The following is a 20,509-nucleotide window of genomic DNA, read 5'->3' on the forward strand; positions in this document are numbered from 1 at the left end:
TTTCTAGTGGCATATTATATTGAGTTTATCTACTGAATTTGCTGTTTCAAAAATATTATTGCTCTAGAAACAGAATGGCCTATTATTTTATAGGTAGAATTTTAAATTATGTATAATTTATATAGCCTATTTAAAATACATCAATGATGACGCAGTCGTCTGGACGGAAGTTTGATACTGCGACTTCGCCTCCGGGCTCCACTGACGATTCTTTCTGCGCATGCCCAGGCTCCAAACTTCTTTTTTTTTGACGTTAATTACGTTAATTATTTCATAGATATAACTCAAAAATGAGCAGAATATAAAGTTTTGCTCATGCATATCTAGTTTATTTGCTGCTAAGTGCCTAATAATAATAATAATAATAATAATAATGCCATTAAACTGGACCACTTTGACATATCCAGTGATTTGCTCTTCCTACATTCTAAACATGATTATGAGACGGTCGTGGGCCAAGTCTAGTCTGTCGCTGTCTTTCTCTCTCTCTTTCTTTCTCTCTGTCCTAGTAGTTCTTGTAGCTGTACATGCTGTATCCTTTATGTGTGTTCCTCATGAATGTAGCTGCACTGCAGTTGTCGTCATGATATTGGCGTGTATGTCGACTGGAAGCAGACTTGTCGACCACATATTGAGTTGCGCTGTCTGCTTGTTCATACAGGTGGTTTCCCTTTAGCGGAATCACTGATCTGGTTAATAACGTTCTCCAGCCCCCAACAAAGTCCCAAAACCAACTGCAAACAGAGCCTCCAAAGGAGCCGGAGACGTAAGTAAGACTGAATGGATTAATCTTTGCCCTCAAACCCTCAAAAAGCTGTATTCCCCAGATAAACCTTGAATTATGTGCCATTTCTGTGGATATGACTCACCTTTCACTGACAGTGCTGAAATAAATGGTCAAAAAGGTTCTCAAATGATATGTTGGTCAATTAATCAATTAGCTAAGTATCTATAAAAATTTGCTGGTATCAATTTATTGAGCTAACAACTTTGTTAATTCAAGTGTATATATAATAATAATAAGTGAAATTTATACAAATAGTGCAATGTAAAAACTGTTATTATATATAGAATTTCATATTAATAAATGCTGTAACAATATTATTTAATTGTTGCATTCATGATACATTATGCATTAACCCATGTTGGCGAATTTAACCCTTTTCTAAAGTGTAGAGTCTTCAAATGGGGATAATTCAGTTATTTTTTATTATAATGATGAAAGAAAACTCTGAATAGCTTAAGTTGCTCAGATGATAGAAAAATGACTTGCATAGAAATTTAGGGGCCGTTTACACGACACCATTTTCAACTAACAATGGCAAACTTTTTTATGCGTTTTGTGCGCCTGAAATTCAAAGTGCAAGTTTTTGAAAACAATAACTTTATCATCCCCATGTAAACAACAAAAATTTGAATTTGACGCGAAAAATGTCACGCGCATGAGTATTACACACATAGTCGCGTAGTTTCTTTACAAAGGGACATCGCCATCTACTGGCCTGGCAGTGTAATGCAGCGTTTTAGACGTTTTTGTGGATCTGTTTGAAGGTGGATCATTTTGACAATGTTGTGGTCTGCATGCTAGGAAAAACTTTTCAGTTTTTAGTGCACTGACGTGTAAACGTACCCTTAGTTATTTTTGTCATGTTTTTTTTTTTATAATTAATTATGCAAAATTATTTTGATATATTTACAGTCCTTATTTCACTATTTGTTTTTTCTTAAATAATGTCTGCACGTTTTGATCAGTATGGTCCATCAATTCAATTTGATTACGGCATCTGCATTAGAGACCTGCATTAAACAGGTAAAGCGTGGGTCTTCAGGTGGCCACGGTGTCACTCATAAAGGGAGCCCGTATCAGTGTGCTGGCTCGTGTTTCTTTGACTTCTCTATCTGCTGTGTGTTAGATGAGACGTGAAGAATGGCGTATGATTATATTATGGGTTATGCGTCTCCTGTCTGACTGGGTTGGAGGTGAGCTGTGCTGTGCTCTCCAGCTGTCTGTAATGCTACCTGAGCCAGCGCACCTGCCAGACCTCTGGAGCTCCTCCAGCCTTCCCATCATCCACCTGACTGCTGCCTGGAGCCCGGGTGTATATGCGAGGATAGATGCTGGTGTTAAATATACAATTTGTCATCATGTCAATCCAAACCCATATGATCTTTTTTTCTTTCTTTTTTTCCCTTGAGAGAAGACTGTCTTGTGCCCCAGAGTAAAATATAATATTGCATTTTGTCAAAGGATATGTGACGTGTATCTGAGATCGGAGCATGGGGTCAGACAGTGAGTGGTACTGTATATCCACATGTTCTGAGGGTAAGAGGGCAGAGGTCAAGGGGTCGGCGAAAACAGACCTGCACATTGGTGTGACTTGATCCTAGAGGGGTAAAAGGTCACTGACTTAAACAGAAATGATGTCTGATGGAGTCCAGGGTGTCAGGATTGGCTGGTTAGCTTTAAAAAGTTAGTGTCTGTTTGTAAAAAGCCTGTTTTTCCATTGAACGCCAGTAAAAACCAGTTCTCTTTTAGATTATTTATATAATATTATGCTTTGTGTTAATATTTTAAATTATATTTTCAGTTTTCATTTTAGTTTTATTTAATTTTTTCAGTAATTTTGTTAAGTGCTTCTGCCTTTTTAAAAATATTACTCTTTAGGTATAATTTTTTATTTCAGTTTTTCAGTTTTGCAACGTTTTTTATTTTATTTTATTTTATTTTATTTTATTTTATTTTATTTTATTTTATTTTATTTTATTTTATTTTATTTTATTTTATTTTATTTTATTTTATTTTTGCATGTAACAATTTAGTTTTAGTTCACAATAATAGCCCTGGTCAAAACTAGCAGCTTATTCTGATGTGTATAATATTTTTTAAATATTACTCTTTAGGTTTCATTTTTTATTTCAGTAAAAAAAAAAAAAAAATGTTTTAGTTTTAGTTTTTTTTTTTTACATTTATTTATAGTTAGTTATTTTAGTGCTTCAACTCAGTAAGTTGCCTTTTATTTTTATTTTATTTATTTTATTTTTGCATCACAGCTAACAATGTTTTTGATGGTTTTAGTTTTAGTTCACAGTACCCTTGTCAAAACTAGCAGCTTATTCTGATGTGTTTCTCCAGTATTTTCCTATATTACAGTAGAAATACAGTATAATAGTACCAGTGACCAATATTTTGTAGGACTCTTAAAAGCGTGAAACGGGCTATAAATATGTGATTGTGATTAATAAGAATGCGACTAGCTTTCTCCAGGTATTATAGACTATATGTGTAAATCAAGCATGGTTTGTCAATTTTTTTAACAACTGGTTTATGCTGAAGTCAAAAGACAAAAGTTCAGTGAAATTTGTGGTCATTAAATTTACAGGAAACAAACTCCTTAGCATTAAGTATTCAAAGTCTCCTGTCAGAGCTAGTGATTAGCGTGAGAATGTGCTCAAGTTTGAGTTTGGTGGGAGGTGGCCAGGTGAATTCTGGGTAACACCCAGGCGTTCTGCCGTAGTAAAGAGATCAGCATGCTCAATAATTCAGCCTGCTAATGAATGTTGCAGGGGCAGATGTGGGACCAAACCTCCTCTAATAGGCAGCTTATGGCGTTAGCCCCCAGTGTTTGGTTTCCACGGCTACTGTTGATTGACAGGGGACATACAAAATGCATGTGCGTCATGCATGCGTTCAGCTAGCGTTTCAGGGTCTGTCTCAAGCCTTTGACCCCCTCCGCTCTCTTACGGAAATGAGAGGGTACATGATTAAACATCACCCTTACATAAAAGTCCCATAAATACCCTCAAGGTGATCTGCTAGCTCAAGAACAAGTTGATATTTATCTGAATATATTGATAAATATCAATCAGGTATTGTAGTGGGAACTCTGGTGCAGCAAATAGCGCATGTGTTACTGTAGCTCCAACCAAACAGCTTATAATTACTGACTGTCTCAGTATTGCAGTCTATATGAGGTGATGCACGTGAGCCTGATGTGTTATCTTTGTCAGTTGGATTGAAAGAGTTTAGCCACAAATAGTCTCAAGGCTGCACATGATGCTTTAATTGCTGATGAAGTTTGCCGAAGAACAGAAAGTTCTCGTCAGTGTTAAGTGTCCGTCAGACACCTCCAGCAGTCACTACAGAGAGTTCAATCAGAGCTTAATGACAACCAACAAAACAGTCATAATAAGCCATTATAGTGATTCTACAAATATTTCATTGTGAATGTGGCTTTTCTTTCAGAACAATATATTTGTTTTCAGGATTTATTAAAAAAAAAAAATTATGATATTGTATGTGGTTCAATGAAAATATATATATATTTTTTTTCCATGTATTGAATTATTTAGAAATACTCTTTATTATATTGTATGAGTCTATGACAAATAAAGATGTTTAAAATCTAGTTCAGAACATGTGACAAGCTCTTAGAAATGTATTCCTTGTTTTCATATTAGTTTTATACCATTTAAACTTTTTAAATTTATTATAATTTATTATTTAATTATTATCATTTATCTTTATTATCATTCAAAAGTATGGAGCCCCACGCATGACATGCAGGAAAAAATAGTAGGCTAAATCGTGCACATGATTTACTAATTTGTTGCCTCAATTTATAAATTGTGTGCTTGATTTAAAAATTGAGGGAACAAATAAGTAAATTGTGCGCATGATTCAGCAAATCGAAGGAACAAATTAGTAAATCATGCACACGATTTAGCAAATCGAGGGAACAAAAAAGTAAATAGTGCGCACAATTTAGCAAATCGAGGGAACAAATAAGTAAGTCATCCGCACGATTTAGCAAATCGAGGGAACAAAATAGCAAGTCGTGCGCACAATTTATCAAATAGAGGGGACGAAAGAGTAAATCGTGTGCACAATTGAACAAATTGAGGGAATGAAATAGTTAGACATCCGTGCAATTTAGCAAATGGAGGGAACAAATAAGTAAGTCTTCCACATGATTTAGCAAATCGAGGGAACGAAATAGTAAGTCGTCCACATGATTTAGCAAATCGAGGGAACGAAATAAGTCGTCCGCGCGATTTAGCAAATTGAGAGAATGAAATAGTAAGTCGTCTGCATGATTTAGCAAAGCGAGGGAACGAAATAGTAAGTTGTCCGCACGATTTAGCAAATAGAGTGAATGAAATAGTAAATCGTCAGCACGATTTAGCAAATCGAGGGAACGAAATAGTAAGTTGTCCGCGCGATTTAGTAAATAGAGGGAATGAAATAGTAAATCGTGCGCATGATTTAGCAAATCGAGTGAATGAAATAGTAAGTCGTGCGCACGATTTAGCAAATCGAGGAAACTAAATAGTAAGTTGTCTGCACAATTTAGCAAATCAAGTGAATGAAATAGTAAATCGTGCGCACGATTTAGCAAACTGAGGGAATGAAATAGTAAGTTGTCTGCACGATTTAGCAAATCAAGTGAATGAAATAGTAAATCGTGCGCACGATTTAGCAAACTGAGGGAATGAAATAGTAAGTTGTCTGCACGATTTAGCAAATCGAGGGAACGAAATAGTAAGTCGTCCACGCGATTTAGTAAATAGAGGGAATGAAATAGTAAATCGTGCGCACGATTTAGCAAATCAAGTGAATGAAATAGTAAGTCGTGTGCACGATTTAGCAAATCAAGTGAATGAAATAGTAAGTCGTGCGCACGATTCAGCAAATTGAGGAAACAAAATAGTAAATTGTGCGCACGATTTAGCCAATCGAGGGAACGAAATAGCAAATCGTCCACATGATTTAGCAAATAGAGGGAATGAAATATTAAGTCATCCACACGATTTAGCAAATCGAGGGAACAAAATAGTAAATCGTGCACACTATTTATTTATTTTTTTTCTTGCATGTCATGTGCAGGGCTCCGTACAAATGTATGGGGTTGGTGATTTTTTTTTTTTTGAAAGAAGCCTCTAATGCTCACCAAGGCTACATTTATCAAAATACAGTAAAATATTTATGTTGTGAAATATTATTACAACCAAAAATAACTATTTCTATTTGAATATATTTTAAGATGTAATTTATTTCTGTAATGCAAAGCTGACTTTTCAGCGTCATTACTCCAGTCTTCAGTGTCACATGTTCCTTCTAATATCATCATAATGACATCATTCTAATATGCTGATTTGCTGCTCAAGGAACATTTCTTTTTATTATCAATGCTGAAAACAACAGTGTTGCTTTATTTGAAATATAAACCTTTTGTAACATTAAAAATGTGTTTACTGTCACTTTTCATCCATTAAAATCCATCCTTGCTGAATAAAAATGTTAATTTCCATTTTAGGATAACTAAGATAAGTTGATATTTGAATGAAACATAAGTCTCATGAGCTATCAAAGTGCAACCTCTGAGCAATAAAATTGTCCTGTTGTTTGTAATCCATGACAATACCCCGATCTCGTTTCTCAAGTGATATCCCGTAATGTTTAAACTTATAGGCCCGGTTTCACAGACAGGGCTTAGCTTAAGCCAGGATTAGTCCTTAGTTCAATTAGGGCACTGAAGTACTTTTAGAAATGTTCCCTAGAAAAAAAAAAAAACATTACCGGTGTGTATTGAGACAAAACAATGGCTCTGACATATTATAAGATATGTCAGTGCAAGTTACTTTCAGTTAAAACAGCTCAAACAATCATTTTAGTCTAGGACTAGCCTAAGCCTTGTCTGTGAACCCGGTGGATAATGTGTTTTCTAGATGTGTTCTGATTGGCTGTGTTCTGTTCCCCACAGGAAATTGCACCAGCAATTTGAAATGTATAAGGATCAGGTGAAGAAGATGGGGGATGAGACACAGACCACCCAGGAGCAGAAGAGTGATGCCCCCACCTGCGGAATCTGCCATAAAACCAAGTTTGCCGACGGCTGTGGCCACCTCTGTTCTTATTGCCAAACCAAGTTCTGTGCTCGCTGTGGAGGAAGAGTTTCACTACGCTCTAACAAGGTACAGCCGTATACACAAGCACAGAGTGTAATGACGTGTTCAGAATGGAATACTAGTTGCTCACCGCATACTGTGCACTTTGCACCATACACAGCCTTACAGATGGAAAGACATCTCAATTTTATAGACCGTTTGGGAGAAGACATCACAGTTCTGAATGTGTTCGTTTTTATAGAATTATCAAAATTGTGAGATATAACCCTTCTATAGACTTGAACTGCAGAACTGTCACTTTCTGCCACCAGGTTGGCTCCACCCACAAAACACATCATTGCCATTTACAAACACCAAAATGGTCTATTCAGAGGCTCAAACTGAGCAAAAATATGTCATTTGGTGCAGTTACTGATATCTATATGGCCAACAGTTAAGATTAAATTATGATAGTAATGTAAATCAATGAGATCTTAATAACAGTACAACAGACTATTTGGATAAAATGCATATATCAGTTGTCACTCTATATTGCCCAATAATATGCCTTAAGATTATATTTAAATTCTTAGTTTTTTGATTAAAGACAATGATGATTGAGAGATGAACAAATAAATGTTTCTCAAAATCCTGATGTATCATATTTAATACTTATATTTTAACATGATTTTTTTTCTAAAAATTATGTATTGATAATCAAGTAAACCTAAGTTGCTTCAGTTCAGTAAGTGTTAATCTTGAAATATTACTAAAAATATAAAAGTTTACTTGTTTTACAGCAAAAAGACATGTTCCACAACCTAAAGTTAAATTTTTAGAATTATACTAAAAAGGTCTTTTACTTGGGGAGAAAAAAAACGATATATATATATATATATATATATATATATATATATATATATACACACACACAGTCAAACCAAAAATTATTTAGACACTAGATATAATTTTTTTTTTTTTCTTTTACTAGTGGGTGCAGGACACTATAGTTCATTTATGTAAGTGAGGATAGCAAAATAAAGTAAACTGTGACACTGTGTCATATTATACCCAAACATTCTTCATACAGTGGACTACCAGAAAAATTTGGGACCAAAAATTATTCAGACACTTTGACCTGACCATGTTTTGCTTAAGTGTTATCTGACATAATTAAGATTATTTGTTTTCTGACACGGTTTAACGAGATCTTGTCCTATTTTATTACCTTTTTTTTTTTTAAATATAGTACATAAACTGTAATAATGAATGAAATGTTCAAGGTGTCTGAATAAATTTTGGTTTGACTGTATATATATTTATATATATAAACCAGTCAGATGGCAGAAGGCATGTAGGTTAGTAGCAAAGTTAATCCAATTTTGAGCAATCCAATGTACATACTGTACTTAGTATGCATACTGCAAAAATAGTGAGAGTAGCGTGTACAATATTTCCAGGAGAGATAAAGAGGATGTTTTTGAGAAAAGTGATAGTGTTTATAGATGCTAAAAGTTATGTTGTGTTGTTTAAATAATGGAACCTATTAATGCAAGGCCTTTTAATTATGAAATTTCATACAGAAATCAGTCAACTCATTGTAACACATTTGATCTTTCCTCCTGTGGAAGACTGTTATTTCCTACAGCTGACTGCTGAGGGTTGAGCAGTCAACACAATGACCACTAGAGGGTGATACTCCCTCTGTTTTTACCACAACGTCCTGTTGGCCCGAGGCGATGGATGTATCAGTCCAGAAACTGCTTATCTAACCTTTTGATGTCTCTCTCCCAGTGCAGTCTTGGTGCTTTTAAATGACTTTGCTCAGAGTAATAAGCGGCGATGTGATTCGCTGCAGTAGTACATGAACATCTCTTTATGTGTGTCTGAATGTCACTCACAGTTGTTCTCCCCTCTTCTTTTTTCCCTTGTCTTTCTCTCTTGCTTTTCCTCCCTCTGTGGAATTGCAACAGGAGGATAAAGTGGTCAGCATCCCTTTTTCTTGTCTATGTTTTGATAATTAGCTTAGATGATTGCACACCTCCATTAAAGGTGCTGTAAGCGATTATTATTATTATATACATACATTTTTTTTGGAGTAGCACACATAAAACGAGCCTCGCAAAGGTAGTAAGGACATTTAAGGCTCTTTATTTTGCCAGCCAGAAGCAATCTCTGCTCTACATGTCTTTTTAGGGTGGGTTTTTGGAGAGAGTGTGTGTTGTTGAAGCTACACTGTAAAAACAATTAAAATACACAGCGATGATGTCACAATTTTTTCAAGAATTTTTTTTTTTACAACCATTTTAACTGTTTTAATACAATATAATTTTGTTATAAAAGTATATGAACTATATATATATATATATATATATATATATATATATATATATATATATATATATATAAATAGTTACCTTATAATTTTTTATCAAATTATAAGGTAATTCATATAATTTTTATTTATTAAAACTCAATAAAAGTATTTTTAGAGTATTTTTTCAAATTGTTATATTTTACAATACATTTATGTATTTTTTAAATTATGTTATTATATTAATATTAATTACTATATCTACAATAATATATTGTCGCTTGAAGTTAAGAATTCACTTTTTGTTCTTTTTTAAAACTTTTTTAATATTGATTTTATTAACAGTTTTAACAGTGATTGCAAAATGGCCTGAAATCGCTTACAGAACCTGTACTAAATGAGAAATGGTCGTGATTAACATGATCATCTGGTCGATGACATTGCATCACCCCTCATTTCAACATCAGCACTTTTTCATATTAATTTTACAAGGGAAAAACACATCATCAGCTTTGTAAGAAACAGCTTTGTGAATTCTTTTATTCTTGTTGTGGTTATGATTCAATAACGACAGACCATACAATAGTAACAGAAAGGAACATTGTATTATATTGTTCCCATATTTCCTTGATGTAGAAATTTGATAAGACAAATGCTTCAGATGTTTCTCATGAGAAAAAGTCCTCAATAATCTCACATAGGCCTACTGTATATCTCTTTTATAGTTTCAGGATTTCGGTTTTTATTAAGGACAAAGTTGATACTTAAATGAGAACTCCTTGAGCAATTAAACAACAGCCTCTTTATTGTGTGTGTTGTTTTGGCTGCATGAGTACAGTGTAGTAAAAGTGTTGCGTCCGGGTCCAGGCTGGCCGGCAGCACAGCTCTTTGTGTAGAAGGACAATAGAGATGGTCTTGTGTTCCCTTGAGCACAGATGGTGATGCAGAAAGTTCACCTGGAGTGTTACCTGTCATACACCGGCCCTGCTTCAGAGTTATGGTGATCCCCATGGACCTCACTCACTCAAACCTGTGGGTCTAACTAATCTTGATAAAGTAATATGGAATCTCATGGAATCTCATGGAAACATGCCCAAGTCACTCGAAAACTTGGAAAAAAATATAAAATTATATTTTGCATAAAGAAAATTAAGGCTCATCACCATAATGTCTCCAGATGTATAAATATAAAATTAAAAAAATATTAAATAAATTAATTAATAAAATTAATTCCAAAATGAAAGCTATTCATTACCATGTGTCCAGATTTAAAAAATAAAATTATGTTTTCTATATAAAAATATAAAAATTTCCCTTAAGAAAATTATGGCTATTCATTACCTTGATGTGCATGTATAAATATAAAATTAACAAATATAAAATTACATTTTCCTAAGGCTATTCATTACCATAATGTGTCCAGATTATAAATATAAAATATAAAAATATAAAATTAAATATTCCATAAACAAAACGAAAGCTATTCATTATCAAAATGTGTCCAGATGTATAAATATAAAGTAAAAAAGAAATAAAATAAACTTTTTCCATAAATAAAATGAATGCTATTCATTACCACAATGTGTTCAGATGAATAAATATAAAATTTGCAATTTTTTAAAAATAAAATGATTTTTTCCATAAAGTGAACAAAGGCTATTCATTACCATAATGTGTCCAGATGTATAAATGTAAAATTATCAAATAAAATTTTCCATAAATAAAATGAAAGCTATTCATTACCACAACGTGTCTAGATTTTATACAAAATAAAGTTGTTTTCTATAAAGTAAATAAAGACTATTCATTACCATAATGTGTCCAGATGTATAAATATAAAATTAAAAAATATATAAAATTAAATATTCTTTAAAGAAAGCTATTAATTACCATAATGAATAGCTAAAACAGTAATTGCTGACTTAGTGTCTCTGCAAATCTGAGTACAGTTTGAGACAATATTGTGATCTTTTCTGAGACTCTATAGGATACTTGATGTTATTGGGATGTTTTTTCTCAGTTTAAAAATCTGAGAAGCAGAAGATAAACGTCTCAGTTTGTTAATCTCATGACAATAAATGGGAGAAAAAAAGAGATATTAAGGAGATTTCCTTTCCTCCAGTTGCCCGAATTGAGTGACGTGTCCCAGTCATTTTTTTTTAAAGAGTGTTCAGTCTCCTCTCCTTTACTGGTAGTTTTCTGCAGTGGTAGAGTGTGTTGTTTTCATATTTCTTTCATTTACCTCTGTTGTCTGAGTATTAGATGTTTGTCTGATATTTGGGCTCTGGGTTCTCTTCTCCATAGTTCTGTTTCCTTTCGTTTTCCGGTACTGGAGATCTGTTGTACTGTATCTCAGTATTTGCTGTGCCGAGCTTTTATCTGGTTGCCCAGCAGAGGATTGAATTGCTGGACAGTTCTTAGTGACTGGATTCTGTTTCTGCCCTCTGTGGTTTACACCATTAACTGTGACACACCAAGTCTACATAGGAACTAGTGGCGACAAAATCTGACTGTGTTGTCCCCTCGCGCTGGCTGCATCTTAGCCAAAAAGCTGTGTTTGCACACACCACAAAGACTACAGGCGACTAGCATGTGCATTATGTGCCTGCGTGTAAGGCATATAATGCACAAAAGTATTATTTTCTTGATGTTTCACTAGCCGATTGGACAGTTTTGGACTTTATATTTAAAGCATTTACTTATTGATACCTTTGTAGAAAAATAAAACCATTAATTTCTTTGAATGTTTTCATTAATTGAAATAAAGCCAAAATAAATATTAGTGCTATGAAATCGATTCCTCACGATTAAGCAAATCTAATATAATTTGTGTTTACATAATGTGTATAATACATATATATATATATATATATATATATATATATATATATATATATATATATATATATATATATATGTGTGTGTGTGTATGTGTGTATATACTGTATATACACACTGTATACACACATACTGTATATATATAATATATATACATACACACACACACATATATTATGTAAACACAAACTTTAATGTTAATGTTAGTCAATCATGATTAATTGATTTGACAGCACTAATAAAAAATATAAATTCAAGATAGTTGCCTGTGGCAACTTACTGAAATAAAATACAAAGTTTTATTTGAAGTACTAAAATTACTAAAACCGAAATAAACAATAAATTAAATCTAAATAGAAATATTTAAAAAAATTACAAAAGTACATATAAAAATCTAAAAATAAAAGTTTACATTATTTGTCAAATTTATTAATTTCTTTAGATGTACTAAAACTTTGTTTAGTGACAGTGAGGGTAGATATCTTGGCTATCATTTTCCCTCATCATCATGGACATTTTAGATGGATATTTATTGAGTCAGTCGTAGTGAATCCGCAGACATTGCCTCATGATTGTCGCCAGAGCTGGACTCAGCTGCGCTATCATATTCCAGTGTGTGATGTCCAACAGCTCCCCTCGCCGCACGAGACACCGGGAGCTGTAAATATTGATGCCGTCTCGGACAACAGGATCTCTTTCACCACAACTGTCAGCGTTTGGGGAAGAGAAGAAATTGCTGATGGAAAAAGAGCTGATTTCACCACTGATGCTTTTCACTGACACTGAAGCTAGTGGGTAGAATTGGAGCTAACTGCCGTCTGGAATTTGGATCTACGTTTAAATTCTTTAAAGATTTTTGCAAGATTTAAAGGAATTGATAAACCAAAAATTAAGGACTATTTTATGATTTACTCATCCTCATGTCGTTCCAAACCTCCATGCTGTTATTTTTTTTTTTCAGTGGAACACAACAGGGAAATAAAAGTAAACATATATTTTTTCAATACGTCCATGAAATTTCCATGAAATAGTTTCAAGTTAGGCTGCCTAGCAGCAACCTACACATCCCAGCTAAATGTTCCCTATAAATTATTTCAAGCATCTACATTCACAAACCACTGTTGATTTTTAAAAGAAAAGCAAGTATCCTATAGGCTACCACATGCGTGATTTGGCATGTCGGAAAGCGCGCAGAGAGTGCTCCCTTTATAATCACTAAAAAGCTGTCAATCATTTTAGTTAATCACATTCTTACAAAGTTCCTTTATAATCAATGAAGCTGACTGCACAATGAATCTCTCATAATGTCTACACTTTGTTTGTTCTAATGAGAGGATTTGCGAGTGTGCAGAACTCAGCACTGAACACAAACTCTGGCATTTTGAGCGTTGAGCGGAGTCTAACTGAAACACCTCTGATTGGCCATTGTGTTCAAGAAATCGTCAGAAATGTTTGGGATTGGTTACATCTCTCAATGCTGCAAAAACGTGTTGTAAATAGAAACCTTTGAGGCTATCCAGAGTGCAAACACACATACACACTGGATCGCTTGCCAAATCTGTTTCATTCAATATGCTATTATTACAGAGAAAACTGATCCTAGAAAAGCAGAAGCAAAAAGAGTCTTACACACACTCTGCCTATGTTTGTGTCTGTAAGTAGTTTTTATTTTATATTTTTATTGTGCTTGTGTAATGGAGGCAAGCTTGTTAGAGCTGTGCGTGTAAACCTCACTCCCCTGGCTCTAAAAAAGACTGTCGCTAGAGACTGTGGTCATTAGCGTCCTTGTTAGCTCCCGCCTTCCATGCTGGAGGTGCCGGTTTGAATCCCACTCGGAAGGGGTCAAGTAGGACCAGTTACATTTGGTGCCGTGACCCGGATGGGAGTGAGGATTGGGGGAGGAGTGTAGCGGAGGCAAGCTAGTAAGAGCTGTGCATGTAAACCTCACTTCCCTGGCCTCAAGAGGAGCTCTAGCAACTGATGCTAGAAACTGTGGCCTTTAGAGTCCTTTTTAGCATGCCCGCCTCCCATGCAGAAGACAGCAGTCCGAATCCCACTCGCAGCGGGTCGAGTAGGACTAGTTGCGTTTGGTGCCGTGACCCGGATGGGAGTGAGGTTTGGGGGATGAGTGTGGCGGAGGCAAGCTAGTAAGAGCTGTACATGTAAACCTCACTCCCCTGGCCTCAAGAGGAGCTCTAGCGACTGACTTTAGAAACTGTGGCCTTTAGCGTCCTTTTTATCATGCCCGCCTCCCATGCAGGAGACAACGGTTCGAATCCCACTCGCAGCGGGTCGAGTAGGACTAGTTACATTTGGTGCCGTGACCCGGATGGGAGTGAGGTTTGGGGGATGAGTGTGGCGGAGGCAAGCTAGTAAGAGCTGTGCATGTAAACCTCACTCCCCTGGCCTCAAGAAGAGCTCTAGCAACTGACTTTAGAAACTGTGGCCTTTAGCGTCCTTTTTATCATGCCCGCCTCCCATGCAGGAGACAGCGGTTCGAATCCCACTCACAGCGGGTCGAGTAGGACTAGTTACATTTGGTGCCGTGACCCGGATGGGAGTGAGGTTTGGGGGATGAGTGTGGCGGAGGCAAGCTAGTAAGAGCTGTGCATGTAAACCTCACTCCCCTGGCCTCAAGAGGAGCTCTAGCAACTGACTTTAGAAACTGTGGCCTTTTAGCGTCCTTTTTATCATGCCCGCCTCCCATGCAGAAGACAGCGGTTCGAATCCCACTCACAGTGGGTCAAGTTGGACCAGTTACATTTGGTGCCGTGACCTGGATGGGAGTGAGGTTTGGGGGATGAGCGTAGCGGAGGCAAGCTAGTAAGAGCTGTGCATGTAAACCTCACTCCCCTGGCCTCAAGAGGAGCGCCATCGACTGATGCTAGAGACTGTGGTCTTTAGCGTCCTTTTTAGCGTGCCCACCTCCCATGCAGGAGACAGCAGTTCGAATCCCACTCGCAGCGGGTCGAGTAGGACTAGTTACATTTGGTGCCGTGACCTGGATGGGAGTGAGGTTTGGGGGATGAGTGTGGCGGAGGCAAGCTAGTAAGAGCTGTGCATGTAAACCTCACTCCCCTGGCCTCAAGAGGAGCTCTAGCGACTGATGCTAGAGACTGTGGTCTTTAGCGTCCTTTTTAGCGTGCCTGCCTCCCATGCAGGAGACAGCTGTTCGAATCCCACTCGCAGCGGGTCGAGTAGGACCAGTTACAATTGGTGCCGTAACCCGGATGGGAGTGAGGTGTGGGGGATGAGTGTAGCGGAGGCAAGCTAGTAAGTGCTGTGCATTTAAACCTCACTCCCTTGGCCACAAGAGGAGCTCTAGCGACTGATGCTAGAGACTGTGGCCTTTAGCGCCCTGGTTAACGGGGCCGCCTCGATTGCCGGAGACAGCAGTTCAAATCCCGCTCGGAGCGTGTCGAGTAGGACCAGTTACCCTTGTTGCTTTTGTGTAATAGATGAATAACAATTTATATGTTTTTAGATATATTATTTTTATATATTTTTATTTAGTGAGAGTCCCGAGAATCATTTTAGTCTCCCGCAACCCGCACAGTGCCCCTACACATGAGTATCTTACACACTTATCTTGCACCCGCACTCGCAAACTGACCTTGTCCTGTTCCGCACTCTGTTGTATCAGGTCACGTGGGAGTGCAGGCCTCTACTTTGGGCTTTGAAAAATAAACCTACCCTCAGAAAAATTCACTGGAGTATAAGGTGTAACAACTAGCCCCGGTCTCCCGTATATGATTAGGTCTTATTTTACATATATATAGGGCAGTAGAGAAAATGGTAGGGAGAGCAGGTGGGGTGAGCTCAGGAAGTGACCACCAGACCACACTCACAGCATAGTTCTTAAGTTTAAAAATTAAAGAAATATTTATGAGTGAATACAGTGTCAAATATTACTTATATAATGTGATTTATTTTGCACCTTTAATATCTGATGTACATCAGTGACTTAACACATCTTGATGCTAAAGTTAGTGTTTCTATCTTCATCAGCGTCCTTTGAAGACAGTTAGTGAGCGTTGTGCATGAGTAATGAGTCAGACTCAGCCCCAGTGGAGCTGCACGCTCACATGCATCGGTAATGAGACCCGTGTTAGTGATGCTCGGCAGCAAAAACATGATTATATGCCGCTCCGATCGCTCTATATCATCTTCCTGCACAAGCAATTGCTTTTATTTTGCTGCTTATTATTTTTGACAACTTAGATTGATCTTAGGATTAATCTTTTTTGAACTGAAGCACAATCTTGACAGCAGAAGGAGCATTTGATCCTCAACTCTCAAAGGTCACCCGTTACGCAGGACTTTGGCATATAAAACCGTGTGGAGCTGTCTGTGAGTTCTGAATTCAGTTCTTGAACGTCAGTTTTATCCAGTTGGACCAAACAATACACAGCCGACATGGGTAAGCATGGCAACAATGATAATCGTTAAGCTTTTATGTTATTGAGATTCGGGCAATGGAAAAAAAGCTGCATTTTGTTATTTCGAAAACTGTATAATGATGATAGTGAATCATTTCATTCTTATTGTCTAGATTTGTTCTTTTAATCTTAACAGATCAATGTAAATGGTTCTCAAAATCTAAACGGCTTGAATTATAAAATCATATTGAACTTAAATTTGCGCAATATTTCAGCTAATAATAGAGATATTGTTCAACAACGTGACATACCCGCAGAGAGCTACATATGTTCTTTTCCTCAGAGATCTGCCTATTTTTGATTCTGTCGCTGCATAATTAACACTTTGTTTAACAGGTCCTTATTAAGTTCAGAGAAAATAAAACCTATGAATATGCATCTAGTCTATTACGAGCTGCTGGGCTCTAAATATAGAACCTCATTAAACATTCATGTTCCACCTGCAGGCGGTATTTTAGCTGGTGAATGATAACGCTCCCCTCATCATGAGCTTCCTTACTTTTATCAAACATCTATAAAATATTAAACGGCCCAGGACACCCTCTCCAGTTATGCTGTTTGATACACTAATATACTAGCTCCATATTGATGTTTGTTAATGTTTCACACACAGTACCTCTCAGAGGTAGTCAGATAACCAAATCTCAGGCTTTACAAATTGCAAATATTGCATTCATTAAAAAAATATTTATTTATTTCAAGAAATAAGCATTGCAAAGCATTGTTGTGTCCAATGCTCTCTGACTGTACTAGTATATGTGTTTGTGAGTGTGTGTATGTATATATATATATATATATATATATATATATATATAGGCACCACCAATATTTATCACCCGATTTTTGATCAATTTAAAACTATCAGCATTTCGACTATAGCATGAAAAAGGCCGATACCCATGGTTTTGATTAATTTAAATACTTGCCAAAACAAAATGAAACCTGGACAAAATATATCAGGACTCAACAATACGGACTGCCCGGTGCCAGCGTGAATGCTGGGACAATTGACCAAACTGTCACTGTCCCAATCGGGCCAGTGCTGCGTCATCAAATTTATCCTTTGCACTTGTTTTTAAACCTTTGCACTTGTTTTTAAACCTTTAAACCTTACCCAATTTAAATATTCAAGCACAAGAAGATGCGAAAGAGAACACAATTTGGTACTCATTGTGTGAGAAACTTTGTGTGCAAACACATCCAAAGCGTGCGCCCAGAAAGCTGCGTCACAGAATACTGAATTGAGCACTCTTTTGCTTCTTGTTGCCCTTGAACGAACAAAGTCACACAAAATGATATCTTAATGCCCATCTTTGTGAGTATCCTAGTAAACACTGTTGACTATGGCTTAAGCGAACGTAAACAGTTGAAAAATAAAATGCATGCGTGTATCAGTATATTGGATCCGTGCAGCTCTTAAAGTGACAGCAGCCTAATATTCCTGCTGTGATCCTGTCTGTGTTTTAATGTTAATCAAACAACAAAAGACGTTTTTGACTAAATGTCTTTCATTACTTTAATAAGGATTAATATATATATATTTAATTTATACAGCAGTATAATCTTACATTTGATTACTTTATTCAATTTCTGTAAAACATGATCAAAACAGTAATCAATTTATATACAGTGAATATACAATGATTTTATTTGCATCAGCATTAGATTTATAAATACTTTAAATAATTACTTTATATTTTGAATAATACTAAATTATATTATATAGTGTATCAATATTAGATCAATATTTTCCCCCCAATTACTTTAATTCTAATTTAAATAATAAAAAGCATTTTAAGCAATATTTGTTTATTTATTTTTTTCTCTTTTTTGATTTTGGAGTGAAACATGACCTGGACATGCTCTTGACAGGCTTCATGAGATTCATCCAGAAAGGTCCCCTGCCATTTGACACCAATGACAGCTCACTCAGCACTTTATCAATTTTTCACTGCACACATCTTTTCGTTTGTCTATCACTGACTGACCAAACATTCATCACAATAACACTCACATCCATCTGCGCTGTGTCTCAGAGCCGGTCGCAGTGCAATTCCTCACTGTGATCTTATCAAAATGCACTTGAAAGGTGTGACCTTTTCACTTTATTGTATGATAGGGCAGCTCATACACAACTTTTCAAGTTTCATAATAATTATTGGTTTTGGATATACTGTAGGCTCTTCGTTTGTTCGGATATTACAGGAAAAATTCTGTCATAATTTATTTATTGTGACGCCACTTTCTTCTGAATAACACAGAGCTGTCAACATTTTTTTAAAAAAATCACCATTACTGTAATCCATACAGTACGATTTGTGTGTTATATTACAAGCCATACCATAGTTTTATGTGAGGAACAGACCGTTGTCCTGACATTTCATCCTACCCGTCAGATTGTCCTACCAGGGCTTACGCTGCATGTGAACATCAAAATTGCATTATTTTTTTAAAATTGAAAAAAAAAAAAAGCATTGTTTTAAGGGTAGGTTTAGGGTAGGGTTAGGTATGGATGTTAATAGAGCCTCAAATCACATGATGCTGGTAGCACAATCTGATAGGTAGCATTTTTCACTGTTGAATTGTGCTACCTACTGTTTTAATGGGAGGTAGCAAAATCTGACAAGACAGGGAAAATTGACAGAACACCATCACTCCTTTGTTTAGGAAAACGGTGTAATAATTCAGATTTCCTAGTTCATTTCTTTTGTGAGATGCATCATTTCCAGGGGCTGATGTGGCATTTTGTATTCAGGCTGGATGGGTGAAAGCCTTTGTGTGTTGCTGAGAGCATGTTTAATTACCACCAGCAAACTGGATGGAGCATTGATGCCAACACTGGCTGCTAAGTGCATTTCTGCTGGGCAAATAATGAGGTCAGGCTGCCGTGCCCTCAGTTATGGTGATAAATGCACGTTCAAGAGATGTTCGGACTCAAGTGTTGAAAACAGGAGATTTGAGAAGGTTGTACAGTTAGACCTAAGTAGAGTATTTATAGTTATACTTGTCTTTAGAAAAAATCAACAGTTGTTTCCAAACAGGTTTCTAAACACCTTCCAACATTCAACATCTGCTATAGAGTGCTGCAGTGGTGACTGCATTTTTGTAGGCTAACCGAGTAGTTAGTAGCTAAAGTGGTTCCTTCAAAGAATACCCAACAGGATTTGTCCATTGGCTTTTGGATTAATACAGACCAACAAAAGTTCCTGATTCTTACACATTTGTTTCATCATGATAATCTGAACTTTGAAGCCTAAATTAGTGTTGTCGAAAGTACAGACTCTTCACCGAGTGCTTACACAGATACACATGGGAGCATTTGAAGGCAGGATTCTATCAGTGGATCCATCTATCAGTGGATATATTAGGGATTCGCTTATAGCCGCCTGCTTTCAAACGCTCCCATGTGTATTTGTGTAAGCGCTTAGTGAAGAGCATCACAGATGTCTATTTACAACATGTTTTTGAAGGAATGATCATTGTTGCCAATCACAGACATATCTGTTGAGTGTGTGAACACAATGGTCAATCAGAGTTTCAAGAATCCGCTCAACAGCACTCAAAATGCTAAGGGGAAATGCTGATATCGTCACATTTTTTAAATTTCAGTACCGACTTGGTACCGAAGTCTTTACATTTGACAACACTAGCCTAAATACAATTGCCAGATGTAAAAAGCTATAAACGAACTACACCATGGTTGCATGACATCAACGTCACTACCATTAAGCTTCAAGTCAACTGTTTCAGATTTTTAAACATTTTCTCTAAAAGTCCAAACTCGCGTAGTTCATGTGAGTGTGGTTATAAACACAACTGTAGACTAGTGAGAAGGCAAGTTTAGCTGTTTGGTGTTTAATGTCCCTGACAACCTCTAGTTCCATTTAGCCACTTGTTAGTAACCTCCTTTTTCTAGACGGGTAGAAGCTTGAGCTTGTGTTTACATGGATGGATTTCAGGACAATGGAACTGGAAGTGCTTAAATGCTAACTTGTTTATGGGCTTTGGCCTACAAAAATATGTCATCCCTGCA

General features: G+C 36.3%; 1 protein-coding gene across 26 annotated transcripts in view; it reads left to right on the forward strand.

The window, feature by feature from the left end:
- The window catches only part of rims2a (regulating synaptic membrane exocytosis 2a), a 215,903-nt gene that overhangs the window by 37,706 nt on the left and 157,688 nt on the right, over positions 1 to 20,509 (forward strand). For 21 of the 26 annotated variants that reach the window (XM_048151902.1, XM_048151905.1, XM_048151907.1 and 18 more), the window contains exons 4-6: positions 662 to 766; positions 6,762 to 6,972; positions 8,859 to 8,870. In XM_048151902.1, coding sequence (XP_048007859.1) covers positions 662 to 766; positions 6,762 to 6,972; positions 8,859 to 8,870 — 328 coding nt within the window. Of the gene's footprint in view, positions 1 to 661; positions 767 to 6,761; positions 6,973 to 8,858; positions 8,871 to 16,141; positions 16,458 to 20,509 lie in introns of those variants that run through there. The other 5 variants (XM_048151903.1, XM_048151913.1, XM_048151891.1 and 2 more) reach the window with 4 other exon arrangements.

Source organism: Megalobrama amblycephala, linkage group LG13, assembly GCF_018812025.1.
Source record: "Megalobrama amblycephala isolate DHTTF-2021 linkage group LG13, ASM1881202v1, whole genome shotgun sequence".
Classification (NCBI taxonomy): Eukaryota; Metazoa; Chordata; class Actinopteri; order Cypriniformes; family Xenocyprididae; genus Megalobrama; species Megalobrama amblycephala.